The following is a 27,746-nucleotide window of genomic DNA, read 5'->3' on the forward strand; positions in this document are numbered from 1 at the left end:
CATCAAAACCATTTATAAAACTCGTGTTTCCAATAACGCCAGCATGTGAAGAATTCTGAATCATTACTTATAAGTCTACTGTATTAAATCACAGGGTGCTTGATAAATTGTGCGGCAAGGATTAAAATCTGGATTGGACCTAATCTGCCAAGTGAGCAAAGCTGGAATTTCTGTCATTCGCTAACCGGAAGTCCTGCTTCTTTTCAGCTTCTTCCATCGATTCTGCGATTTTCTCGATCATAAAGTCCACAACACATTTCCATGCGGTCCGAACATCCGGGGTATAAACATCCTGTAATACGGTCCGAAAGCTGTCATCAATAGACGACCAAAGCCTCTGAAAAACACATATTTAGTTTATTAACAACATGTATCATTTTTAGGTCTCTTAAGCTAGTTTTTTTTCCCACTAAACTACTGAAACGATTTTTTAGCAGAGCATTTTCGAAAGTGAGTAAGGGACAAAATTTTGAAGTTTAAGTTCACACAAGTCTATGCCACTTACGTTCCAAAGTTGCTAAAACTTGTCCCCTGGTTGAAGGGTTTAGATAAACAGGCAGAATATTTGGAAATATTGTTAGGCGAAGTAAATTAAAGTGGGACTTAAACACTGGACTAACGATCAATTTCACTGTAATCGTGCACTTTGCTACATAACCATGAGTAAAGACGTAGTGAAGAAGAAAGGGAAAATATTCTCAATACATGACCAACTTAGTCCCACCCTGCAGCATAATCACAGACCAGAGGAGGCAGGGATTTTTAAAACTTTTGTAGAAGGCCAAGTGTTTATTAGTCCCCTACCGGTGAAACCGGAGGGGATTATAGGTTTCCTCTGAGTCTGTCCGTCCGTCTGTCTGTCCGTCTGTCTGTCTGTCCCTCTGTCTGTCTGTCAGTCTGTCCCACTTGGTTTTCCGCACTTTTTTCCTAAACGCTTGCAGATATTGAGCTGATTTTTGGTAAGTGAGTGTATCTTGATGAGTTACAGATCAAGTTTGCATTTCGTTCCGCTTCATTGATTTTTGACGGAATTACGGCCTTTTCAATTTTTAAGGGTTTTCCGCAATTTTCTTCTAAACGCTTGTAGATATTGAGCTGATTTTTGGTATGTAGCTTTACCTTGATTAGTTATAGATCAAGTTTGCATTTCGTCCCGCTTTATTAATTTTTGACGGAATTTTGGCATTTTCAATTCTTAACGGGAACCAGATTACACTTGCCGGTAGGGGACTAGTATTGCTAATGCAATACTCTCAGAATGCTTGTTATCTTTATAACATTTTGACTGCTAAATGCCAGTATGTGGAGATTATAAAATCTGTAATAATTTTTTCTATTTATGAACAACTTAGCCCCAAGCCGGGGCCTGGAACCAGGAGAAATGGATTTTATAACTTTGGCAGAGGCTTAAGTGTTATTTTTAATCATGCAAAAGCTTACCTACTAATTAATGCCTAGGAGCAGGGGAGATTTTCAATGTGTATATGACCAAGTTAGCCCCATCTTGGAGCCTGAACCATGGGCCAATCCTGCAGACAGTTTGCCTCCAAAATACCAATATGTTTTAGGAAGATTTTTTTATGCAAAGATGTATTTTCAATGTATGATAAATGAAATATATGGAGATAACGAACAGTATTCAAGCTCAAAAGTCCATTCAAACAATACAAATCAGGAGCAGACCAAACTCGGACTTCTAACATATAAGAGGTGGGATCAGATGCCATGAGCATCCTCTGCCGACCCGTCACACCCGCCGTTTGCTCCTTATGATCGGGAAATAACGGAAAAATCCGTAGACAATTCAGTAAGTAAACAATGGTCTAACAATTTGTATGAAAAACGTCTGTCAGCATTTGACTTAATGATTATTTGCTGACAAGGTCATTGTATCGTCAATAGAACTTTAGACGAGAATGTTGATATTCTTGTTTCATCAACTTGTTTTTAAATAACTTACCTCGTTTTAGAAATTGCTCCTACGTAGAGCATGCTCTTGCGTATCGTATCAACTGAGAGATAAAAACCCCGTATAAAGGTGATAAGGGTATATTGCTACCTAAGTAAGGGAAGTTTACGATTGAAAAGTTGAAGTCATCACGTTTATCATAAAGCTTTGTTGTAAGTATACCATTAATGTCTTTTTCTAGTAAAATATCCAAATATGAAACAAATGTGTCAGACTCTGTGGTATCTTATATTTCAAACTCACTGGGATATATCGCGTCGACATATGAATGGAAATAACTATTCTTAATTGATAATACGTCGTCGATATATCTAAAAGTCGAGATGAAGGCTACCAAGTGTTTTCTTCTTCTCATGTATAATACTTTGAATAAATTCTGCTTCTCATGAATACAAAAAAAGGTCTGCTAATAACAGGGCGTAATTGGTACTCATGGGAATTCTGACAAATTGTTGGAAGACCTGATCTTCAAAAACCACAAAGATAATGTCAATCAGAAACTCGAGCATCTTTTTAATATCAACTTCAGAGTACTTCAGTCCCACCTTAAGACCTAACCCATGGACACCAAGTCCTTGAATATCACAATCTTGGTAAAAGGTTGAGTACTCATTATAATCATGCCAACAGATGTCCATGAAAGATTATACAAGGTTTATAATGCATTTACAATATATGACCACTTAACCACATCCCTGAGTCTGAAGTCGGAGGGGGAGTCATGAATTCCACTATTTCTAGCTCATCTAATTATTGACCAATTCGAGTAAAGCATAGGCGGAATATGAACTCTAACGCGACCTTTTAATACCCAATGGCCGTTTACGTGATATTTCTTGTTAATTGTTGATTTCAATTGCGATGGAAAAAACTATTTTCATTGGTTTAACACGAGTCACACAATAGAGGAGTAATAATTTCAAGATTACGGTTATTTAAAATTTATGTGAATAAGGCGGCCACAGGTAGGAGAAACCTATATGCAGACTCTGGACCGTGGCTTCAGACGATGCCGGGGGAGGGGGGGGGGAAGTTAAATTCGTTAATAGTCTTGTAGTGACCGGGTACTATTAGTATAGAGGAAAGTCTCTGATACCAACGAGAGAAAAAAAAAACAACTACTGTGGATTAATTTTACAAACCATTGATACCTGAATATATGTCATCGGTGGGGTATATTCGTTACCTTGTGAGTAAATTGGCTTCGCCTCACCAGGTATAAAAATTACTAAGCAACTATCATACCGTACCCGTTCACTACAAGACTATGTAACTAATAATATTATTATTTTATGGTTTACCTTAATTAAATTGATAAATCAATATACTGTGACGAAGTCGTCATGACAACACACCAACCTCTCTATCCTTGCCAACACGGTAAAAGGAAATTGTTACTTTTTAAAATTTATAAATATTTCACCAAAAAAAAAAACAAAACAAAAAAAAAACTGAAATGCGAGTTTAACATATAAATAGTACATATATTTTTAATTTTTATATAAATTTCTTAACTCTTTGAAATAATAATTCTTTGAAAGGTTCTGAGCAACCTTCAAAACTTCATTTATATTTATAGTGAGATAAGATTTGAAATGGCATCAGTTACCTGTAAGAAAAACAGCCTATCGATTGTGTCAGAAAACTGGAAAAAAAAACAGTGATGATGAATATTTTAAAATTAGTTCGTGTGAGGTTAAATGAGGAAGGGCTTCAACGGATTTCTTAATGAAATATCAACTGACGACGTAAACATTAATGTTTCTTTTGGGAAAGTACGAGCGTATATACCGAAATTTTTTTTTAGTAAGACGATTTCACCAGGTATATTCTTAATTATTACACGATTCGTTCACCAGGAAACACCTTTGTCTTTCAGGGCGTATCTTGGACGTCATACTTAACCCCAAAGGAATCATTCATAAATAATGAATAATTATATTTCTCACATTTACTTTCTTTAGGGATTTCCTAATCTCTCGCAGTTGTCAGGTAAACAAAAAACATTAACTCTTTAATGTTTTAAAAGATGCCAGAATAATCGTGTAAAAATCAGGAAGTTCAATGAATGTTTGAATTGATAATTTTGATGTCACAGAAAGGAGAGTTTATTCGTCATGATATTTTTTGGGGATGGGGTGTCAGCGGTCAATAGATAAGGATATCATAACTAGAAATGCTGTTAAAATGAAGAAAGACGTAAGTATGTCTTTCCTTCGGATTCTTTTTAAGGTCAAAGTCATGTAGAGGTCAATGATAGCTCCTACATGTACAGGTCAAATGATAGCTCCTACATGTACAGGTCAAATGATGGTTCCTATATATAGAAGTCAAATGATAGCTCCTACATGTACAGGTCAATTCATAGCTCCTACATGAAATATATGGAGATAACGAACAGTATTCAAGCTCAAAAGTCCATTAAACAATACAAAATAGGAGCAGAGCAAACATGGACCTCCAAAACATCAGAGGTGGGATCAGGTGCCATGGAGGAGTGAACATCCCCTGCCGACCGGTCACACCCGCCGTTTGCTCCTTGTCATGATCGGGAAAATCCGTCGACAATTCAGTAAGTAAATAATGGTCTAACAATTTGTATGAAAAATGTCAGTCAGCATTTGACTTAATGATAGATTGTATTTGCTGACAAGGTCATTGTATCGACCATAGAACTTGCAAAATGATGACTTTAAACGAGAATGTTGATATTCTTGTTTCATCAACTTGTTTGTCAATAACTTACCTCATTTTAGAAATTTTGCAAATAACCAATGACAAGGTAAGTAAATTTACGAGTTCCATTTTTATTGAAAAAGCAGCTGTCAATGATATCAAAAAGCCTGGACTTTAATTTATCGTGGGGAATGGTTTTGTATAAAGTTGAAAAGCCGTAAGCTTTTAAGCTGTTGATTTTGGTAAAACCTTGTGATTTCAAATTTTCCAAAAGTTCCTTGGAATTTTAAAGTATATGTTGAGGTAAAATGATAGTTCTTACATGTAGAAGTCAATGATAGCTTCTACATGTAGAGGTCAATGATAGCTCCTACATGTAGAGGTCAATGATAACTCCTACATGTAGAAGTCAATGATAGCTCCTACATGTAGAAGTCAATGATAGCTCCTACATATAGATGTCAATGATAGCTCCTACATATAGAGGTCAATGATAGCTCCTACATGTAGAGGTCAAATGACAGCTGCTACATGTAGAGGTCAATGATAGCTCCTACATGTAGAGGTCAATGATAGATCCTACATGTAGATGTCAAATGATAGCTCTTATATATAGAGGTCAATGATAGCTCTTACATGTAGATGTCAAATGATAGTTCCTACATGAAGAGGTCAAATGATAGCTCCTACATGTAGAGGTCAAATGATAGTACCTACATGTAGAGGTCAAATGATAGCTCCTACATGTTGAGGTCAAATGATAGCTCTTACAAGTAATGTTATTTTCTTGGTGACAGGAATATCTCCAAGTTGAAAGGAAATAATATAACCTTGCGAATGCCTGTTTCTTGTAAAAAAAAAATCTCAGTATGGTCAAGGAAAAACTGGTATTGGTTACTACATATCTTCAGACGATACATCTACATGTCAAAAATCCTGTAAGTCTAGTGCTTATAGAAAAAGGCTTGGACAAAATTTTAAGATAAAACAAAGGTACTGGGATTTATCAGTACTTTGATTAAGGTGATATTTATTATACCATAATATTTTGATATACCAATTTATTTGTCACCTGAATCATCAGGTGGGGCTAAGCTAGTTATTTGTTGAAAATGCATTATATCATAAAAACTCCTTTACTTATGGAAATCTAGCAAACAAACTTCGGTATTTGCTTTTGCCAAAATTGTAAAATTCATGGCACATTTTTAATTGGTCATACATAAAAAAAAATAATACATTACGTACATCATTGAAAATCTACTCTACCCATGGACATTTAGCATGCAGACTGTTTTCGTTGTATTAATAAAAACTTGTCTGCATTGATTATTAAATTTATGCCCCCTTGCATATGATTCAGACCCCAGATTGGGGCTAAGTTGGTCATATAAAAAAATAAACCTTGAAATTCCTTTACTCATGGACATCTTGCAGGCAATTTTCGGACATGATTACTAGTAAAGAAAGCAATATACCAAGAGCTAAAATTGTAAAATTCATCGACTCTGGGTCCAGTATTTTGGCAAGTAAAATTGTAAAATTCATCAACCCTGAGTCCAGCGTTTAGGCTAAGTTTATCGAACATTTTAAATACATTATATGCTCTGCCAAGCCTCTTTCTTCACTCCTCACTATAATATTAACAAAAGTGAAGGAGAAACTTAAGGAGTACTGTACAACAATATATTCGAGAAGTGGTGTAAATCAGATGAGGAACCAGGCTTTTTGACATCATAGACAGGTGCTTTTTCAATAAAAATGGAATTCCTAAATTTACTTACTAATTTGTCATTGGTCATTTACAAAACTATTTTGTTAAAAAACATTCTGATTGTACACACAAGTACTCTGAGAGTGATATTAAAAAGATATTAAAAAGATGCTCGAGTTTCTGATTGACAACATCTATGTGTTTTTTGGAGATAAGGTTCTCCAACAATCTGCAGAAATTCCCATGGGTACAATTGCGCCCCGTTATTAGCAGACCTATTTTTAGGTCACCTGAGTCACTCAGGTGACCTATTGCTATCTGTTTTCGTCCGTCGTCGTGCGTCGTCCATCGACCGTCGTGTGTTAACATTTGAACATTTTCAGCTTCTTCTCTGAAACCGCTGGACCAAATTCAGCCAATTTTAGCATATGGCATTTATGTGTGAAGGGGAACAAAATTTGTGAATTTCATGGTTCCTGCCCCCCTGGGGCCTGAGAGGTGGGGTTAAAACCACCAAAATTAATCCAATCTTTAAAAATCTTCTTCTTTACTCCTGGACATCAAGCAATCAAACTGTTGGCATGATTGTAATAAGCATTGAGCCCTCTACCAAAATTGTGAAATTCCTGGCCCCAGGGTCAGGGGTTCTGGTGCTAGGGCGGGGCTATATAGATCATATAGTGAAAGTGCATTATTTCTTTGAAAATCTTCTTCTCTACTCCTGGTTATTATTGAAACAAATTAAATACATTTTTATGACAAGCAAGAGTGACCCTACCAAAATTGTGGAATTCATAGCACCAGGGTCAGGGGGGTGTATTTTGTTTAAGTGTGAAGTTTCATTCCATGTGATTTAATAGAGTTTATGTTATTTAATTTTAAAATCAACACGTTTTGTAACCACGGAACAAACTAAACAACAATGTCACGTCAAAAACATACCGATATGATGTTCTCAAAAATACAATCCCTATACATTTCACACAGTATTGCCCAATACCAATGCACTCGTTAGAACGTTTCTCTATCACTTGAAATCTATTTTGCTAACGATTGTTCCAGTAGCATTATTTTGTTTGTCAATGTTATATATTTTTCACTGCATAAGTCTGCTTTCACAAGATCAGCATCTGTAAACCACCAAATTCTTAGCATGACGTTACTAACTTTTCAATGTTTTTGATAAGATTTTTTACAGATAATCCGTTTTCTCACAGATCATCATCGTCTAAGCAGAGTAGTCTATCATTCAAATACCGCTTGTACCATGTACACACAAATCATGGCTCGCTTTTGACATATTTCCTACTTCCTCTGACATTTTCAGTTTTTTTTCTGGAGTTTTCCAGAGTACAACACAAAATTGTATGGTTAACTGCTGCTCCGTGACGTTCTACGACGTCATCTCTTTTTGCCTTTTTCAATGAGCACTACCTATCTTCTGAAACTGATTTCTTTCCAACGAAGCAAAATATTAGGTCATAATTTGGAATCAGAAACGATGAAACAATACTTAATTTGAAACTGTAGAATTTTTTCCGTTTTTATGTCATTTTACAGAAGTTATGACTTCAGATATTATTTAATGTCTTCATTGTAAATTACAAAATTCTGACCTGCTCCGTGATCCGATTTTCGCATTTTTAAAGTCTAAATAAGTTTGAAATAAACCACGATATTTAAAAAAAAAATTAATACACATCATTTGAATTTACTATTGAAATATTTCTTCCAAAATTGGATATAATATGACGTTCAGTATAAAAGTTATGACGGTAGTCCACGAACTTTTTGAACCCTCGTATAGTGAAAGTGCATATTTCTTTGAAAATCTTCTTCTCTCTTCCTGGGTATTAATTAAACAAATTAAATACATAGTTATGATAAGCAAGAGTAACTCTACCAAAATTGTGAAAATCATAGCCCCAGGGTCAGGGGTTCTGGTGCTAGGGCGGGGCTATATAAAACATATAGAGAAAGTGCTTTTTTTTTGTTTGAAAATCCTCTTCTCTACTCCTGGGTATTATTTAAACAAATTAAATACATAGTTATGATAAGCAAGAGTGACTCTACCAAATTGTGGAATTCATAGACCCAGGGTCAGGGGTTCTGGTGCTAGGGCAGGGCTATATAAAACATATAGTGAAAGTGCATTATTTCTTTGAAAATCTTCTTCTCTACTCCTGGATATTATTGAAACAAATTAAATATATAGTTATGACAAGCAAGAGTGACTCTACCAAATTTGTGAAATTCATAGACCCAGGGTCAGGGGTTCTGGTGCTAGGGCAGGGCTATATAAAACATATAATGAAAGTGCATTATTTCTTTGAAAATCTTCTTCTCTACTCCTAGATATTATTGAAACAAATTAAATATATAGCTATGACAAGCAAGAATGACTCTACCAAAATTGTGAAATTCATAGACCCAGGGTCAGGGGTTCTGGTGCTATGGCGGGGCTATATAGATCCTATAGTGAAGGTGAATTATTTCTTTGAAAATCTTCTTCTCTGCCCCTGGGAATTATTTAATCAAACTAAGTACATTGTTATGATACGCAAGGATGCCTCTTCCAAAATTGTGAATTTCAGGGCCTCTGGATTAGGGGTTCTGGTGTTAGGGTGGGGCTCTTTTTATTACATAGTGAAAATGTATTAATGCTTTAAAAATTTTCTTCTCTGCCCCTTGGTATTATTTAAACAAACTAAGTACATTGTTATGATAAGCAAGGATGCCTCTTCCAAAATTGTGAAATTCATGGCCCCAGGGACAGGGGTTCTGGTGCTAGGGTAGGGCTATATAGATCCTATAGTGAAGGCGAATTATTTCTTTGTAAAATCTTCTCTGCCCCTGGGCATTATTTAAACAAACTAAGTACATTGTTATGATACGCAAGGATGCCTCTTCCAAAATTGTGAATTTCATGGCCCCAGGGTGAAGAATTCTGGTGAAAAGGGGGGGGGGGGCTCTATTGATTATATAGTGAAAAAGCAAAATTTCTGTAAAAATATTCTTTTCTGCTTCTGGTTAAAAAGCAAAGAAGCTAGGTGTATAGTTATGATGAGCAAGAGTGCTTCTTCCAGAGTAGTGAATTGCATGACCCCTGGCTCAGATATGCTGGTGTAAGGGTGGAGCTCTTGATAATATAGTGAAAATGCATTAATTCTATTAAATAATCCTGTCTGCTCCTTAGTGTTAAGCAGATAAACAAAGTGATTACTTATGATGAACAAACTTCTGGTCCCAGGGTGAGAGGCTCTGGTGTTTCTCGATGGGGAAGGGGAGGGGGGGGGGCTCTATTGATAATATAGTGAATCTGTAGTAAAAATGCATTATTTCTTTAAAAATCTTCTCTGCACCTGGGTATATCAGAGGCAAAAAGAGTAAAAGTTTTAATAAGGAAGGGTATTTTTACCAGATTTTTTGAACATCTGGACCATATGGTCAAGTGTTCTGGTCCTGGCCAGGGCTCTATTAATTTGTAATCTACTGAGAGGAGTTATTCCCCTTTGCTATTTAGTTTTGATAATAAATCACTGTAAGTAATGTACTTGAAAGGTTCATAGAATAAGAGAATTACGTAAGAATTTTTATTGTAAAATACAAAAAGTACTTTCATAGTTTTAATGATCAAGTAGAATTGTAAGTAATATAGATAAATAAAAATGAGACAAAAATAACTTGTCTTATTAAATGTTCATCAAAGACCAAGAGAGGCCAATGTAAGAGATTTCAACAAGGAATTAAGATAGTACAGAAGCACTGATAGTTTGTTAACATACTGTATGGTGATAGTGATAAATGGGGAACAGATTAGAACCTAATTTATGAACTGTTAATGAATGCTAGACTAATTATTTTATTGATCCTGATCACCCTATTTTTCTTGCTTTGGGACAACAAAGCTTCATCTTTCAGTTCGTTTAATACTCTATGCATCCTCTAAATTGTTGTATTATACTCAGGTGACTGTTAAGGCCCTTGGGTCTCTTGTTGTCTTCATATGAAACAGAATTTATTCGAAGACTTGTACATGAGAAGAAGAAAACACTTGATGTGCCTTTCAACTCGACATTTAGATGTATCGATGACGTATTATCAATTACAGTAGTTACTTCCATTCATATGTCGACTCAGTATATTCAGGTGAACTTGAAATAAATGATATCACAGAGTCTGACACATCTGTTTCATATTTCGATATTTTACTAGAAAAAGACGTTAATAGTAACCTACTGACAAAACTGTATAATAATTGATAAACGTAATTACTTCAACTTTCTATCGTCAACTTCCCTTACTTAAGTAGCAATATACCCTTATATATAGGGGTTTATGTCTCCCAACTCAAGGTCGAAATTAGGCTCAAATTTTTAGTGAGAAAAGGGAACTTGGGGTCATTGGAATCCCAAGCGGGTCCAGGGAAGTGTCCTGATGGGGATTCGGGGGGGGGGGGGGAGGGGGGAGAAGAGGAGTTCCTACGACTAATAAGACCAAAATGAAATTTTGCAAATAACTTTCTAGCTTACATTAATTTTAAAATGGTTGTAACATCTTTTGACAAGAATTTATAAAGATATTTTTATGCTAGTAATTTTAACTGAATCATTATTCTTTGATAAATTTTACAATCCACTAAAGTTTTTGGTCATTGTAGTAAGTTCTTTGGTAAAACTGGCCCCTGAATTTTAGTAAATTAAAGACAACCTTTGAAAGTTTTCACGTTTTGACATCTTTACATGCGTTCTAAATTATAATCGATTTACAGAAATTGAAACAAAAGTTGAAAGTAATAATTTAGTAAGAAGACAAACATAATTAATTCAAGCTCAAAGAAAAACTTTTTTACTTTTATGAAAACTCTAAAATTTTAGTGAGGCATTTGCCTCACTTGCCTCAATGGAAGTTACGGCCTTGCAACTGATTCGATGTGCAAGAGTATGCTCTACGTACGAACAATTAATTTTCTAAAACGAGGCAAGGTATTGACAAACAGTTTGATGAAACAAGAGTATCAACTGTTTCGTTTAAAGTCAACATTTTGCAAGTTCTATGGTCGATACAATGACCTTGTCAGCAAATACAATCTATCATTTAGTCGAATTTTACGTATTGAATAATCTAAGGATTTTTCAGTTTTCCCAGTTGTGACAAGAAGCAAATGGCGTGTGTGACCGGTCGGCAGGGGATTCTTTCTCCCACCTCTGATGTTTTTAGAGGTCCGTGTTTGCTCTGCTCTTGATTTGTATTTTTTCTATAGACTCTTGAGCTTGATTACTGTTCGTTTTCTACATATTTGAATTTTAAAAATGTCTTTTGCACTCATGGACATTTAGCGAACAAATTGTTTGCATTATTATTATGATAAATACTCTCTACCAAAATTATAACAATTATGGTTCCTTAGTCCATTGTTCTTTCTTCGCATGATTATCAATTTGCATTGTTTCAAAATTATGAAATACATGCCTCCCCTCCCCCAACCCATGGTTCAGGCCTCTGGATGGTGCTAAATTTCAATTGTCATATATTGAAAAGATGCATCACATTTTTTTTAAATCTCCTTTTTTCTGAAAAACATACTGTGGGCAAACTGATAAAAATGAGTATTTAAACCTTCACCAACTGAAAAAAATAGACTCGGGTTCAATTTTTCATTAACGTACCTCTAGCATGTGGGGCTTAACGTTACTCTGCACGTGTCTTTGGCCGACGTAACTAAGGAAGCTTTGGATTAGTGTAGGGTTGTCAAGGTTATCTACCACCTTTCCAATCCCTTTCATGACGATCATCACGTGATGCTGAAGGTTTTCTTCGTGCACTGTCAGTTTTTCATTGTTTTCGTCCGTTTGAATTATTTTTGGAAAAAGGAGAAGAATCTCCGACTCTAAATTCTTCAGAAAACTGGAAAAAAAGAATTAACATATGTTTTGCAAGAAAAAAAAAACAAAACAAAAAAAAAAACAAAACAAAGAACAAACAAGTACAATAATGATCACATATTATACATGTTCTTTCTAAAGATTTTGCCAGAAGGAAGTTCATAGCGCATTATGGTGTCTGTACGAACACAAAAGGAGATTGACATAATTATAAACACCCCTACCCAAATATGTTCTTTTCATGTTTTAAATTCAGCTTCTGTAATTTTTTTTAATCTTCCCTGTATGATTTAAAAGAAATAGTTTAATCATGTGTTTTTATTTTCAAAAAATACAATAAAAATCTGGTTGAGTTGTAAAAAGAAAAATATTTTAGTAAATTATTAAGTGATATAATTACTGTCCTTGATTAATGCTGGGGAAGACTAGGCAGATAACTCTATAAAGAAGCATGTGTTTTGCGTATTGTGTTAAAAAAAATAACAGAATTGCATTGAATTGAAATTCAAATTGAAAGCAAAACTAATTTTAAAAAAAAGTAATAAAAACTATTTATATAGCATATTAACAAAAATAAAATAATAAAAAAAAAGACCTTAAACTTAAGTTTTCTTGAGTGACCGTTATTCTCATTTTGACTGTATTTTGTCTGTACTTTAACTTTATAGAGAGTGTTAACTGACGATCAAGTTGTACTAATATGTATCGACAAGCAAGTTAATTTCCAAAACTATTTAAACCTGAAGCTATGACTTTTTTATATTCCGTGGCAGTCCACTCCACGTGTGTCCGTTGACCGATTATTTACTGACAACAAAGCAAGTGTCTGCCTACTTTATATATGTTGCAATACTTTGAAAATTACGCGTGCAGATTTTCACAACTTACGTAACTGAAAAACTCAATAAATTATTATATATACAATTTACTTGCATATCGATTCCAATATATCTCGCATCAAACGATTGAGGGGCAGTATGAAAACAAGCTATCCTTCTGTATTCAATAATTCAGAAGTGAAAAAAAGAATTAGATAGATTACACGATCAGTAAGTACTGGTCCCTACTGAAAGCAGGTAACAACATTGTCTTTGTAAGGCTCATTATATAAATTGTATTTTAGAGGAACTGGGATTTAATTCTACAAGTGGACCAACTTATACCCATAGCTCCCTTTCTAAGGAGGAAATTCTTCAAAATCATATGTCAGTTTTGAATATTTTTTTAATATTCCAAACAACCAAAATGCATTTGAATTACAATATCTATATTGGATTCCTAAACGTCATAAAAATCCTTACAAACAGAGATACATATCGGATTCCAGTAAATGTTCAACCAAGCCTCTTTTTTTACTCCTCGCTAAAATATTAAAAGCACTGAAGGAGAAACTTCAGGAGTACTGTGCAACAATATATTCGAGAAGTGGTGTAAATCAGATGTGGATACTTAAAAATTCCAAGGAACTTTTAGAACATTTGAAATCACAAAATTTTAACAAAATCAACAACATAAAATCTTACGACTTTTCAACTTTATATACAACTATTCCCCACGATAAATTAAAGTCCAGACTTTCTGACATCGTTGACAGCTGCTTTTTCAATAAAGATGGAACTCGTAAATATACTTGCATTGTCATTGGTCAATTGCAAAATTACTTTGTTAATAAACATTCTGATTGTACACACAAGTACTCTGAAGTTGAAATTAAAAAGATGCTCGAGTTTCTGATTGACAATATCTATGTGGTCTTGGAGACCAGGGCCGGGTTTCACAAAACTGTTGTAAGATTTGTCCTAAGATAGATCTACGATAATCTTAAGATCTGACTTATGACAATCATAAGATTTGTCACTGCTGTTTCACAAAACTATCTTAAATACAGGAATTCTTAAGACAAGTCTTAATACAAATTCCATTCTTTAATATCACAGGGACTTTTTTTTATAATATGTTTGCACGAAGTTTAGTTGTCTTTCTTTAATTTTCTTTGAAATATTGAAATAATAGTGTGTATTATATAATTTCTTTTGCAGATATACCATCGGAAAAAACATTTTATGGCACCAACTTCAATGTAATTTGTGTGTGTGTGTTGGGAGGGGGGTTCATAAAAAACTAAATTTGAATTAATTTCATCACAAAAAATTATTGAATAAATTTTGCTTAAATGTCTTTTTGCTCAGAAAATAGTAGTTGCTGACGAAATGTATGTGATACTGCTTTTAATTAAAGCTACTAGGGTATCTGAACCTTTGCAAATAATGAATGATTTTAGCAATGAATCCTTTTGAAACACCAAATCGTGTTCAAAGTTCGTTCATAAAATTCGATGAAAGTGTCTCTGAAACGCTGTAACTACTGCAACAAAATAGCAATGCTAACAGACGAAAAAGAGAAACGAAAGAACAATTTCTAATCAAAATTTTACAGTTTCAATACTATTAAGAAAGCATGTACATGCAGGATCAAATGTTACAGCAGTAATTATATTGAATTTTCATACACATTCCGGTGGATTAATGAAGGATACCGCAAGAATTAGAACTATTTGAGTTTCATCTAATTTTGTAAGACTGAAAGAAATGTTTACTTTCAAATTTCTAAAAAAAAAAATCACCACAATGTAACAAAATAAATTAAAGTTAAACGTCTAAAACTGCAGGGTAGCTACACAGAAGTTCGATTTTTTTTTTACTTTCATGGGCGGGACTTATCCAATCCATAAAAATGCATATATTTCGTATTTTTATTTATTCAAAATATATTTACTTAGCCTATCAATAAATAATCTAGCTACATGTATCTCGAATTACTTTAGCCATTTTTAAAATTGCATAAATAAGCAATGCTTGGTCATAGAAATTGTGATATTCTTGCGGGGTATTAAATTCAAATTAAACAATTTTGAATAAAGTTACATATGATATCTGGCTCCGGGGCCATAAAACTTAGACGAGCTCACTTTTGATCTCAGTCTCACTTTTACCAAAGGAATTAATAGTAGAAAAGTGAGACTGAGATCAAAAGTGAGCTCATCTAAGTTTTATGGCCCCGGAGCCTGGATCTTACATACATGTACATATATACATGGCCGTAAGAAGCATTTTTTGGGGGGGGGGGTGCAATTTCAGTTGGGAGGGGGGCACAACCAAAGAAAAATGTCTTGAAATGAATAAAGTGGCACAAACAGAAAGTAGGTACATTTTAGGTTTTTTTTATCGTATATTTATTGGCAAATTATTGGGGGGGGGGGGGTGTCACTGTTCCGACTGGCCTGATATAGTCCAAAGGGTTGTTCTATCTCTAAAAACCGTTTTCTTTAAATATCCTTCGGTTTTTAGCCAAAAAATATACTGTCACCAGTTTCACTTTAGACTTAAGACAGGTATCTAGTTGTCTTAAGATTAAGATAGATCTTAAGATTATCATAAGATATGACAGTTTTGTGAAACGGCTATGGTGCAATCTTAAGATAATTTTCGGTCTAAAGACAGATCTTAGTCATAAGATAGTTTTGTGAAACGGGCCCCAGGTCTTCTAACAATCTACTGGAATTCCCATGGGTACCAATAGCGTCCCGTTATTAGCAGACCTATTTTTGTATTCATATGAAGCAGAATTTGTTCAAAATCTTATATATAAGAAGAAGAAAACACTTGCTGTGGCTTCAACTCGTCATTTAGATATATCGACGACGTATTGTCAATTAATAATGGTTATTTCCATACTTATGTCGACACGATATATCCCGGTGAGCTTGAGATAAAAGTTACCACAGAGTCTGACAAATCTGTTTCATATTTGGATATTTTATTAGAAAAAGACGTTAATGGTAATCTAACAACGATGCTTTATGATAAACGTGATGACTTTAACTTTTCAATCGTCAACTTCCTTTACTTATGCAGCAATATACCCTTATCACCTGCAAACGGGGTTTATATCTCGCAGTTGATTCGATACGCCAGAGCATGCTCTACGTATGAACAATTTCTAAAACGAGGTAAGTTATTGACAAACAAGTTGATGAAACAAGAATATCAGCAGTCTCGTTTAAGGTTATCATTTCGTAAGTTCTATGGTCGATACAATGTCCTTGTCAGCAAATACAATCTATAATTAAGTCGAATGCTGACTGACGTTTTTCATACAAATTGTTAGGGCATTATTAGCTGCAATAATGTAGCCCTCTCCTATTTTTTTAATCTGATATTTTCAGGAGAGGGCTACAATTCCACTGCATCTCCGTAATGGTGCAAATATATTTTTTAGATACGGGCGACTGCAGGCAAAATAAATTGTTTTTGCATTCAACTTACTTCCAATAAGACGGAATTTTTATTCACTATCAACATCATAGCCCTTTATAAGCGAAAACCAAGTAAAATAAATCTGCGTGTTTACCAGTCGTACTCTTCAGTAGACATGACAGTTCTCGCGTGATGTACAGAGACTTGCGCTTGAATTTTAGAAGCACTTGATAAAGTAAATGTCGGTGTTGATAAATGTGTTGTATGATATCACTAAACATCGATAAATAAAAGCATCCCATGTGATATTTTTTTCATAAACAGTGATATTTATGCTTAAAATAAGGGAAATCCTAAATGATCCGCTCCCCTAGATCCCGATTTTTCATTGGTTGTCCCAAAATAAAACCAATCAAGGTCAGTAAAACATGGCGGATAAATTCAAGTTGTGATTTGACATACACGAAAAATAACCGATATACGGATTGTTCTGTATATTTTTGGATCAATTCATGTCTTGCATAACTACATTTTATGAGTTCGGGTAAGATATGTTAATAAAATACCCACTTACTGATAATTCGAGCCGAAATCTGTGCGGTAGTGAATCACTCCCGCACTTGCACCATTACGGAGATCCTAAGGAGTTGTAGCCCTCCCCCCCCCCAAAAAAAATCGAAGAGGGCTACATTGTTGCAGCTAGGGCATTATGTACACATTGAATTGTCTATGAATTTTTCTGTTTTCCCGATCATGACACACGGCGGGTGTGACCTGTCGGCAGGGGATGCTTACTCCTCCATGGCACTTGATCCCATCTCTGCATGATGTTTTAGAGGTCCGTGTTTGCTCTGCTTCCGATTTGTATTGTTTCAATGGACTCTTGACCTTGAATACTGTTCGTTATCTCCATATTTCATGAAAATATTTATACAGCTACATGGTGTAAAAACACATTTTCTCTATTTGCACATGATTTTTTATCATTTCTGAAATGGAAGCACACATACGGTTATTAGCTGTTCTGTATATTGAATGCAATTTCTTAGCTTGAATGTTTTAATAGGAATAAGCATCTATATTTATTGAGATGACACACTCTATGATCGTCGCCTATGTGATTAGAGCGTCTGCTCTAGAGTCGCGGAGTAAGGAGTTGATCCTTACGTCGCAGGTTCGATTCCCACTGTGGGACGTAGAGACCGGTCCCTTAGATGAGACCGTATAAACTGAGGACCCGTGTCGCAGTGGATGCTGGCACAAAAAGATCCCTCACTGCTCAATGGCCCTGAGTGCCGAGTATGGGTCAAAATCTGCAGCTCTCCACCTGCAAGTGGTGGCGTCTCCATATGAGTGAAAAATTCCCGAGAGGGACTTTAAACAACAAACAAACAAACAAAAACACTCAATGATCATTTTCTTTAAAAGGAACACTTGTTGTCTCCCGCTTTCACTGAAAGTGGGGAATATTAATTTGGGTCTGTCTGTCTGTTTGTCCGTCCGTCCGTCTGTTTGTATTTCTGTCTGTCTGTAACACTTTCGTTTCCGCGCGATATCTCGAGAAGCCTTTGAGCTTCTGCAATGAAATTTTACATAGCAACTCCCTATGACCTATGAGGTCAATAGGTCAAAGGTCAAGGTCGTAATTTCCGTGAGTTTCGCCCTAACCCCAGATCCAGGGAGAGGAAATTCACAATTTCGCATCATAACTACAATTTATGTAATAAGTTTGTTTAATACCCAGGAACAGAGAAAAAGATTTTCAAATAAATAATGCAATTTCACTATATGATCAATATAGCCCCCACCCTAACACCAGAACTCCTGACCCTGGGGCCATAAATTTCACAATTTTGGTAGAGGGTTCAATGCTTATTATGTTATAATCATGTCAACAATTTGACTGCTTGATGTCCAGGAGAAAAGAAGAAGATTTTTAAAGATAGCCACTAATTTTGATGGTTTTAGCCCCACTCCTTAGTCCCCCCCCCCCCGGAGGGTGGGGGCAGGGATCATGAAATTCACAATTTTTGTTTCCCTTCACCCATTGATGCTATATGCCAAAAATGGTTGAAATTGGTTCAGCGGTTCAAGAGAATAAGCTGAAAATGTTCAAAAGTTTATGACCGATGCACGTCGCACGACGGACGACGACGGACTATAAAACGGATAGCAATAGGTCCCCAGAGTGACTCAAGTAACCTAAAAATTATAATAATAACAAAACAAAACAAATAAACTCCATTTTCCCAAACGTAAAAAACTTATTTCTTGAAAGAGGTTTATGTTTTCGGGGTGGGGGTGTTATTTATATTTGCTTCAGTATATACATTTAATAACTCTGCAAATTCAAGGGTGTCCGGACCCCCCACCCACCCCCTCTAGATCCGCGCATGCTCTTTTTTTCCTTAAGTGGGGGACACAAATTCTCTGAATTAGCCTGTTTTCGGTTTGTTTTAGCTGTTTTGTTAATGTGATTCAGCATCTTTCAAAAAAAAAAAAACTAAATTGTTAAGTCCTGTAACCCTTTATCCACTGAGTCGCCTGCGTGGCGCAGTGGTTAGAGCGTTTGCTCTAGAGTCGCGGAGTAAGGGGATGATCCTTCGTCGCGGGTTTGAATCACACATACGGGACGTGGAGAGCACCATCGCTTTATCGTCATTGCATTATCGCGTCATCGCACTATCGACCTAAACCTCGATGGTGCACTGATGTGATAGTGAACTACATAGTGAATAATCCGGATTCCACAATTAGGTTCTCCATGGTACGAAAGAGATCGATCACTGCCGTAAGTGCAGAGTACAGCCCTCCACCGACAAGTGGTGGCGTCTTAATATGAGTGTAAAATATCCGAACAAACTTTATCCGTTGAAATAGCCTACACTGTCTCAACAAATGTCATTTGTAAACAACCGTGTATATGTAACACAAAGTATACATGTAGATGCTTCGGTACTGATGTGAAATTGTGGTTCTTAAAAAGAAGAGATTTTAACTTTATAATACAATGATTGCTGTATTGTTGATCTCTATTGCTTCAAAAGAGATGAATGTTTAAATTCGGACACATTGTACAATAACGATTGCTTGTTTCACATCACAATGTTAAAAATTAGAACCCGTTAGCAGGTCCTCAGGAAGCAATAGACAAGGTGTTTTATAAGCTCTGTTTACAGGATAAGTCCTGGGATCTGAGTTGTGCGTGCCTCACATCTTCCGTCAGACAATGGTGTTATTGCGTGCTAGATGATACAAATCGTGATTTTTAGCGATTACAATCGGCGTTATAACAAACGAACAGATCACAGAGTTACAAGATAAATTGATAAATGTCCAGAAATATCTAAGCTTGAATATTCTGGAAGTGGCGTGCTAGGTGAAGTTGTTTTTGTTGTTTCATAAGTTGGTTCCCGTTGAATTTTGACTGAAATGTTTGATACCAAATGTAAGGCCTTTGTAAATTTTACTAATCCCTTTATCGGATCAATACAGAAAGGGTCACGACGGGTGTGACCGGAATACGGGGGATGTTTTTTCCTCCTATGCACTGGTGTTTGCAGGGGTCCGTGTTTTTTTTTACCCTATTCTCGATTTGTTTACTTATAGAATTTTAAGATTTTTGGTCACTGTTTGTTATATTTCATATTGTCATTCTGATACTTAAAAAAATCAAGATTAAACAAGAGGGAATACACACGGATTTTTAAATGAAATGTTCCATTTTTGTTATTCAGGCCACTTTCTGTGTTTATTAATCGAATAGTTGGAGTAGTGCATCATCATGCTAGCCTCCTCACCAACATTAAGTTTGACGGATTCAGAATAATACTTTTGGTCCTGGGGATCAATTCACCTGTCTTACTTGTTGAAATAGTCCGTTATAACACATAGGTCCTTCGGACAGGAAACAACCCCCCCCCCCAATATTCAACCCGGGGCTTGTTGGACATTTTTCACAAATTATATTTACTGCACTTATTCATTATGTGTACCATAGGAAAAAATCGTGAAAACCCCAAAATAATCGTTCCACACAAAAAATGCCTCACTATACATTACAAGAGAGATCTCTTATAATGTATAGTTGGGTATTTTTGTGTGGAACGATGATTATGGGGGTTTTCACGATTTTTTCCTATGGTACGTGTAAATGTAATAAATATGATTTGAGAAAAAAAATGTCCAACAAACATTGGGGTTGAATTGGGGGGGGGGGGGAGGAGGAGGTTCCTGCAGTCCACAAGTAACTGTGTTATTCAAATTCTGTCTTATGGAACGCCACAGCTGCCTTATGTGACAGTCTTCATTATGTTGAGGTGGTTTTGCATTATATGTTGTAGTTTCCTTATGATGAGGTGGTTTTGCATTATATGTTGTAGTTTCATTATGATGATGTGATTTTGCATTATATGATGAGGTGGTTTCAGTATGATGAGGTGGTTTTGCATTATATGTTGTAGTTTCATTATGATGATGTGATTTTGCATTATATGATGAGGTGGTTTCAGTATGATGAGGTGGTTTTGCATTATATGTTGTAGTTTCATTATGATGATGTGATTTTGCATTATATGATGAGGTGGTTTCAGTATGATGAGGTGGTTTTGCATTATATGTTATAGTTTCATTATGATGATGTGATTTTGCATTATATGATGAGGTGGTTTCAGTATGATGAGGTGGTTTCGGTATGATGAGGTGGTTTTGCATTATGTTATAGTTTCATTATGATGAGCTGGTTTTGCATTATATGTTGTGGGTTTTTCATTACAATAAGGTGGTTTTGCATTATTTGCTGTGGTTATTTCATTATGATGTGTTTTTTTTTTTATATTTTATGTTGTGGTTTCATTATGGTGGTTTTTCACTATATGCTGTTGGTTTTTTCTTAAATAGATGATTTTATATTATATGCCGTTTTAAGTCAGCTTGTCGCATATTCTACGGTCGTTATATTAACCCTATTTGTAAATACAACCTATCATTGGGTCGTATTTTCTCTGACATGTTTGATATCATTTGTTAGGTCATTGCTTTTATACTAAATTTGACTATGGAGTACTCCGTATCCCTGATCAATGCATGGGGCTCATGGCAAGTGTGGCATGTCAACAGGGGGGATGTTTACTCCTCCTAGGCACCTGATTCCACCTCTGGAGTTTCCAGGGGTCCGTGTTTTTGCACTGTTTACTTTGTGTACTGTATACTGGAATTTTTTCACTGTTCGTTATCTTCACATTTTACATATGTTATGTTGTTTTATTAGGATGAGGTGCGTTTGCATATGATAGTATTCTGTGGGTTTTTTTTGGTAAGTGATTCTATCTTAAATGGTGATTTTTTTTTGTTATATGCTTTCGTTATATGCTTGTTATTTTCATTATTTGAAAAAACTTTTTTTCAAACTCGTATTTATACATTATAATAATGCAGTTTCTTCATTTTCAGGATGAGATACTTTTGCATTACACGCAGTGCTTATTTCATTGAATGAAATATGAAGATAACGAACAGAATTCAATCTCGAAAGTCCAATGAAACGATACAAATTTGGAGCAGAGCAAACACGGACCTCAAAATTTAGACGTGGGATCAGGTGCCATGGAGGAGTGAGCATCCCGTGCCGACCGGTCACACCAGCCGTGTGCTCCTTGTCATAATCGAAAAAAAAAATCCGTAGACAGTTTAGGTTTTTTTTATACTATTTTCTGTTGTTTCTTCATTATGATGAGGTGCTAACAACATATTCGAGAAGTGGTGTTAATCAGATGTGGATACTTAAAAACTCCAAGGAACTTTGAGAAAATTTGAAATCACAATTTTTTACCGAAATCAATAGAACCAAAATGTACGACTTTTCAACACTAATCTTTAAACAACCATTCCTCACGATAAATAAAAGATCCGACATTTGACATCAACAACTGTTTCTACAATAAAAATGTAACTCGAAAATTTTGCATACTTTATCATTGGTCATCTGCAAACTTATTTTGTTAAAAAACATTTTGATTCTAGACACAAGTAGCCGGAGGTTGATATTAAAAAGAAGCTTGAGTTTCTCATTTACAAAATCTATGTTGTTTTTGGAGATGAAGACTGTTGGAATACCCATGGATATTAATACTATGCCCCGCTATTAGCAGACCTATTTTGTTTTCTTATGAAGCAGAATTAAGTCAAAAACATCTATATACATGAAAAGAAGAAGTGTCTTGTCGTGACCTTCAATTAAACTTTAGATATAATGGTGACGTTTTATCAATTAATAGTTTCATTCCTACGTTGATCTTATATATCCAATTGAACTCGAAATAAAAGACACCACAGTGTGACACATTTGTAGATTTGGATGATTTAAGATATTGATGACAAACTGACAACTAAACTTTATGATAAACGTGATGACTTCAACATTTCTATCGTCAACTTCCCTTATTACGTAGCAATATACGATTATCACCTGGTCGCCCGCGTGGCGCAGTGGTTAGAGCGTTTGCTCTAGAGTCGCGGAGTAGGGAGATGATCCTTACTTCGCGGGTTCGAATCTCACTGCGGGACGTGGAGACCGGTCCTTCGGATGAGACCGTATAAACCGAGGTCCCGTGTCGCAGTAAGTGCTCGCACGAAAAAGATATCTAAGTGCCGAGTGCAGGTCTAAATTAGCCGCCCTCCACCGGCAAGTGGTGGCGTCTCAATTGACAAATAAGTTGATGATACAAGGATATCAGTAATCTCTTTTAACCTCAACATTTCGCAAACAATGACCTTGTTTGTATATATAATCCGTCGTTAAGTCAGATGTTGACTGACGTCTTTCATACAAATTTTTATGACACTTTTTTCACAGAATTTTACGCATTTTCCCGTTTACCCGATCATGACGAGGAGCACACAGCGGGTGTGACCGGTCGACAGGGAATGCTTACTTTTCAATGGCACCAAATTTTGGTCTCTGTGTACATGATGAATGTACTAACTTTGAATTTTATTCGTGTCAAATACATGTATGCTCTCCCAGGATTGTGTGGACATATACAGAGATATTAATTTTTCATCGATAGCTTGAATTGTCAGGAGGCGTAGACATTTTCTCGTGTTACGGTGGCCTTTCAAACAATAACGTACTTTATACATTTCCCAGGGTTGGAAAGTTTAGTCAGTGCATACACCATTTTCTATGATCAAATAGGTTAGGCGTATGACGTTGTTTGATAGTACCACTCCAAAATCCAAACTATTGGCGAAATGGTTCAAACTATGAGTAAAATTGTAATAAAATTGTCCAAACTATCACATGTATCAGTAACATTCTCCTTAATAACCTGATTATTTCGAAACATGATCATTATAAACAGCGAGAAGTCAGTCAGAGGAATTTGTTGTTATTACAAAGTAAAATTTTGAGTAAGTGTTTATCAAATTACATTCAAATAAAAGTCATTTAACTAGAAGTTCTAGAAATGAACGTGTCTACTTAACGATTGGTTTGCTTTTTGGGGAAGGAGTTTTAGGTTTATACATGTAAATATGAGGTTAATCTTAAGACCCAGAACTAAACTTCTATGTTTATTAATGACTTCGAATTCAATGTTAAAAAGATACTTATCGATCATAATACAAAAACGCCATCTCATTTCCCCTGAGCTATTGTTCTTCTAACACTGTTAATATCCTTTTCCAACATTTAATTATTCATCAATCTTATCAGACTCTTCTCTTCACTGCATTTAAATTTATATATATTTAGAATCCGTAAGTGAACTTTAAAAAACGGTTCCCTTAAGTCATCATGGTTTTATCAATAGACCATTCTGTATTGAATAATTCATCGAGGTCAAGGGAATTTATACAAAATTAAAGATGGATTTTTGAAAATTTCTATGGGAGCAAGTACGTACGCACTGCCATGACATCCTGGATTCAAGACAAAGTGTGATTTAGGGTAAAGTGGGGTATATGGAATGTTCAAAACTTTTCATTTTGGAGGATTGTCATGTTCTAAATTTTGAATTTACCGGGTGGGAGTAAATACAAAATTTAAAACATGACAAAGTTGTCATGTTCTAAATTTTGTATTCGTATGTTCTAAATTTTGTATTCGATTTCAAATATCAGTTTTGGTAGAATATTTTGTATCCCACAACTTCCATTATTTGTCAAACTTCTGTATAGTTATACCATATAAGGCTCGAAAGTTCTCTCTAGTGGGGGTATCCATACGCTCACACATGTAAGAAAATACTTTCATAGTTTATTATATATTTCGCCGAAATGAAACTTGTATTAAAATCTGACCAAACGAAATAAGAGAAATTCCGCCCAAATGAAAGAAACATTTGTCATGACATTTCAAAAATCCGCCCAAATGAAATGCACTCGGAATGTTTACACAAAGTCGTGGGCAAAGAGTGATAGGGACAGACTTATGCTTAATATTCCCCCACCCCCACCCCGATCAAAAGTTAGGAATGGATACAAGTGTCTTAATGTCCTCATTCATGCACATTTTTGCAAAATTTTGAGCAGAATTTACACAAGGTTCTTTGTTTGGTATGGTTAAATGATTTCTGTCGATCTGTTTTTAAAATTTCTTTTCCCCCACATTTCTCTTTGGTATTGTTTCCTCTGGGGTCTCTGTTTTGGTTACCGATCTAATTATATTTCTAACCATTTACCAAGAAAAATAACCTTCGACGATTCACACCCCTTAGCAATAACTAATATAGATTGGGACAGCCCGTACATAAAGAAGCATTAATAATTCACATGTAACTGATTTAGACTTATATTGTGTGTGGCTTTCAGCGCGGTCACAGTGTTTTAAAGGCAATGATGAATTGTTAATGCTAATATTGAATACCATAAAAACAATATACGGAAGGTCTATTCTATGTATACCAATGTTCATTAATGGTCTGCTTGTACCATCAAATACTCAAAACATCACTGCATTCAAATAATAAGGTTATTTTACATAATATGGCAAATAAAATTCAATTCTACGTACATTTTTTTTTTAATTTTGCCCTGCGGTCCGTATAAAAGAGGCTGTGATACATAAAGGAAATGAAGGGAAAAAAGCATCTATACATGTGAAATAGTGTAGGTGGCACTAATGTATAGATTAAAAACAATCAAATAACCGGACAGAATTATTACCACTAGGTCTCAAACAAAAATAAACCAATAAAATTCAATATTTAATGGATAATTGACGTTTTCTTCTGCTTTTTAAATACATTGAATTGACTCAAGGTCTTGACTCCAGGGAAATTTCGTTCCTTATAAACTGTTTTAGGGAATTTATGAGACGTTTTGTTGAACAACGATAAAAAGAAAAATTATATTAAAAACTATAATTTGGGCTCTATGTGAGGAAATTTTGAAGTCATATATGTGAATATAAACCTTTTTTTTTTTTTTTTTTTTTGCTTTTTGTAAGCTTAAGAACAGCCTGTCAAAGTCAATACGCTTTTTTTATATAGAAGAAGCATACATACAGTAGTATTATGTATTTGGATATCTGACTAACGACCTGCCAATGATACTGATCTATGTCTCTTAACAATCGGTCCACACGTCATTTAAGTATGCATTTGATTTTTTTCCCTCCTCTCAATGTTGAAAAACATTCTTCAATGACCTGGCCCCGGGATCATGAAACAGACTTAGACTTTTAAAAGTCAAATGTTCAATCACCTGTAAAATGTTTATTAATTTTCAGACTCAGTATTGCAGAAAACAGCACTCTGGTGACTATATTATATTATATCGACACATATATTTGTTTTTCTCTGTTTGTCTTCTACAACATTTCAAAACAATATAAAGATTTTGACTAAGACTTCAGATGTTTTACGATCCCCGGGCCTGATTCTAATCCCCATTTCGATATCTTTTTTAAAGGTCTGACGACACGTTTCTCAAACATCTTCTTGTTTCTCCTTGTAAAAAAGAAATATTCATAATATTTAACATTATCTTGTGAATTCTAAACTGTTTTCAAAATGTCTTAGAAAATAAATACAACAAAAAATATGATATTGACAATTCAAATGATTTCAAATAGGATTATATAGTAAACGCCACCCTCTGGTATCTTGCACAAATGCCTGGTAAGGTACCTCAATTTTTTGTGAGGAAACTTGTCAAAGTAGCAGTTCTTCAATGACAAATTTTTGGGGAAAATTCTATATTATTGAGGAACGCGTCGTCTGACCTTCCTACAACCTTTATAAGTACCTTTCAGTTCAGTACATATATGTTCTATTACATGAAACAATTAATTATTAAATAATTAATCATTAATATCTCTTATCTGCAAGTACTTCGATATAAATAATAATTTATAAGAGTGTTTTCAGATACCTAAGAGTGTAAAGAGGTGTCGTAAGGGAAATATATTCAAGTAGGCAAACTCAAACCCAAAGGACAGGGGTGGGAGAAGGGTACCAATAATTTTGCCGGTATATACTTTACAATATAAAACAAAACCCCATCTATAATTTTGCTTTATACAATGGAAACAAAACTAATTTACGGTTGTGCCACCTCAAAAGAAATAGTAAATAAATAGAAAAAAGTAAAAATAAAAAAGATAAAATAAATAAAAGTCTGGTGACCTTTTTCTCATTTTTTTTTTTGGGTCAAGAATTTTTGTTAGGTCGTGCCCCTCCCTCTCCATTGAAATGTTGCTTCCAAGGGCTGAAACATACCCCCTCCCCTACCTTTCACTGAAATGGTGCTTCCTAGGGCTGAAACATACAGTAACTCTTTTTATTTTGTTGTTACACAAACTGCAAAAACTTACTTGGCGTATATTTCTAGACCAGTGACCAGCATGTCCTTTTGAATGAGATCCCAGCTGTATAGGACCAGCTCCTGCTGCCGTGGGGTCAGGTCCGGCCGGCAGAGAGCGGGGGTGTTTTCAGATGACGGAGATTGTCCATCTATGGATGTCCCGCACCCCATCCTCTCCCATAACCCAGTAGGATAAACAAGACACCAAGAACCACACAAAGTCAGCTCTGAGAATCGTACCCAGAAACCACACAAAATCAGCTCCGAGAATCGTGAAAAAGTCAACACTCCACGAATAGGAATGATGAATGTTCAATACCTGAACAACTGTGTTTTTAAACATTTCCGATGGTACTATCAATTATGTATAGAGACATCTTGCATAACTGTTTCTTTAACAGTTAATTTGTTATGGGTGAAATTTCGATTTTTAAAACCCA

At 35.2% G+C, this 27,746-nt stretch overlaps 1 protein-coding gene across 1 annotated transcript; it reads right to left on the bottom strand.

Annotated features, from left to right (window-relative positions):
* LOC133183172 (uncharacterized) lies at positions 1–27,746 on the bottom strand. Its single transcript, XM_061318123.1, has 3 exons — positions 27,317–27,746; positions 12,029–12,266; positions 1–337 (listed from the first exon to the last, which is right to left on the bottom strand). The coding sequence occupies exons 1-3, from the start codon at positions 27,475–27,477 to the stop codon at positions 140–142; spliced, it is 597 nt and encodes a 198-aa protein (XP_061174107.1). The 5' UTR covers positions 27,478–27,746; the 3' UTR covers positions 1–139.

The sequence above is a fragment of the Saccostrea echinata genome, unplaced genomic scaffold, assembly GCF_033153115.1.
Source record: "Saccostrea echinata isolate AGI-Se365-2 ecotype Australia unplaced genomic scaffold, CSIRO_AGI_Sech_v1 ptg000009l, whole genome shotgun sequence".
Classification (NCBI taxonomy): domain Eukaryota; kingdom Metazoa; phylum Mollusca; class Bivalvia; order Ostreida; family Ostreidae; genus Saccostrea; species Saccostrea echinata.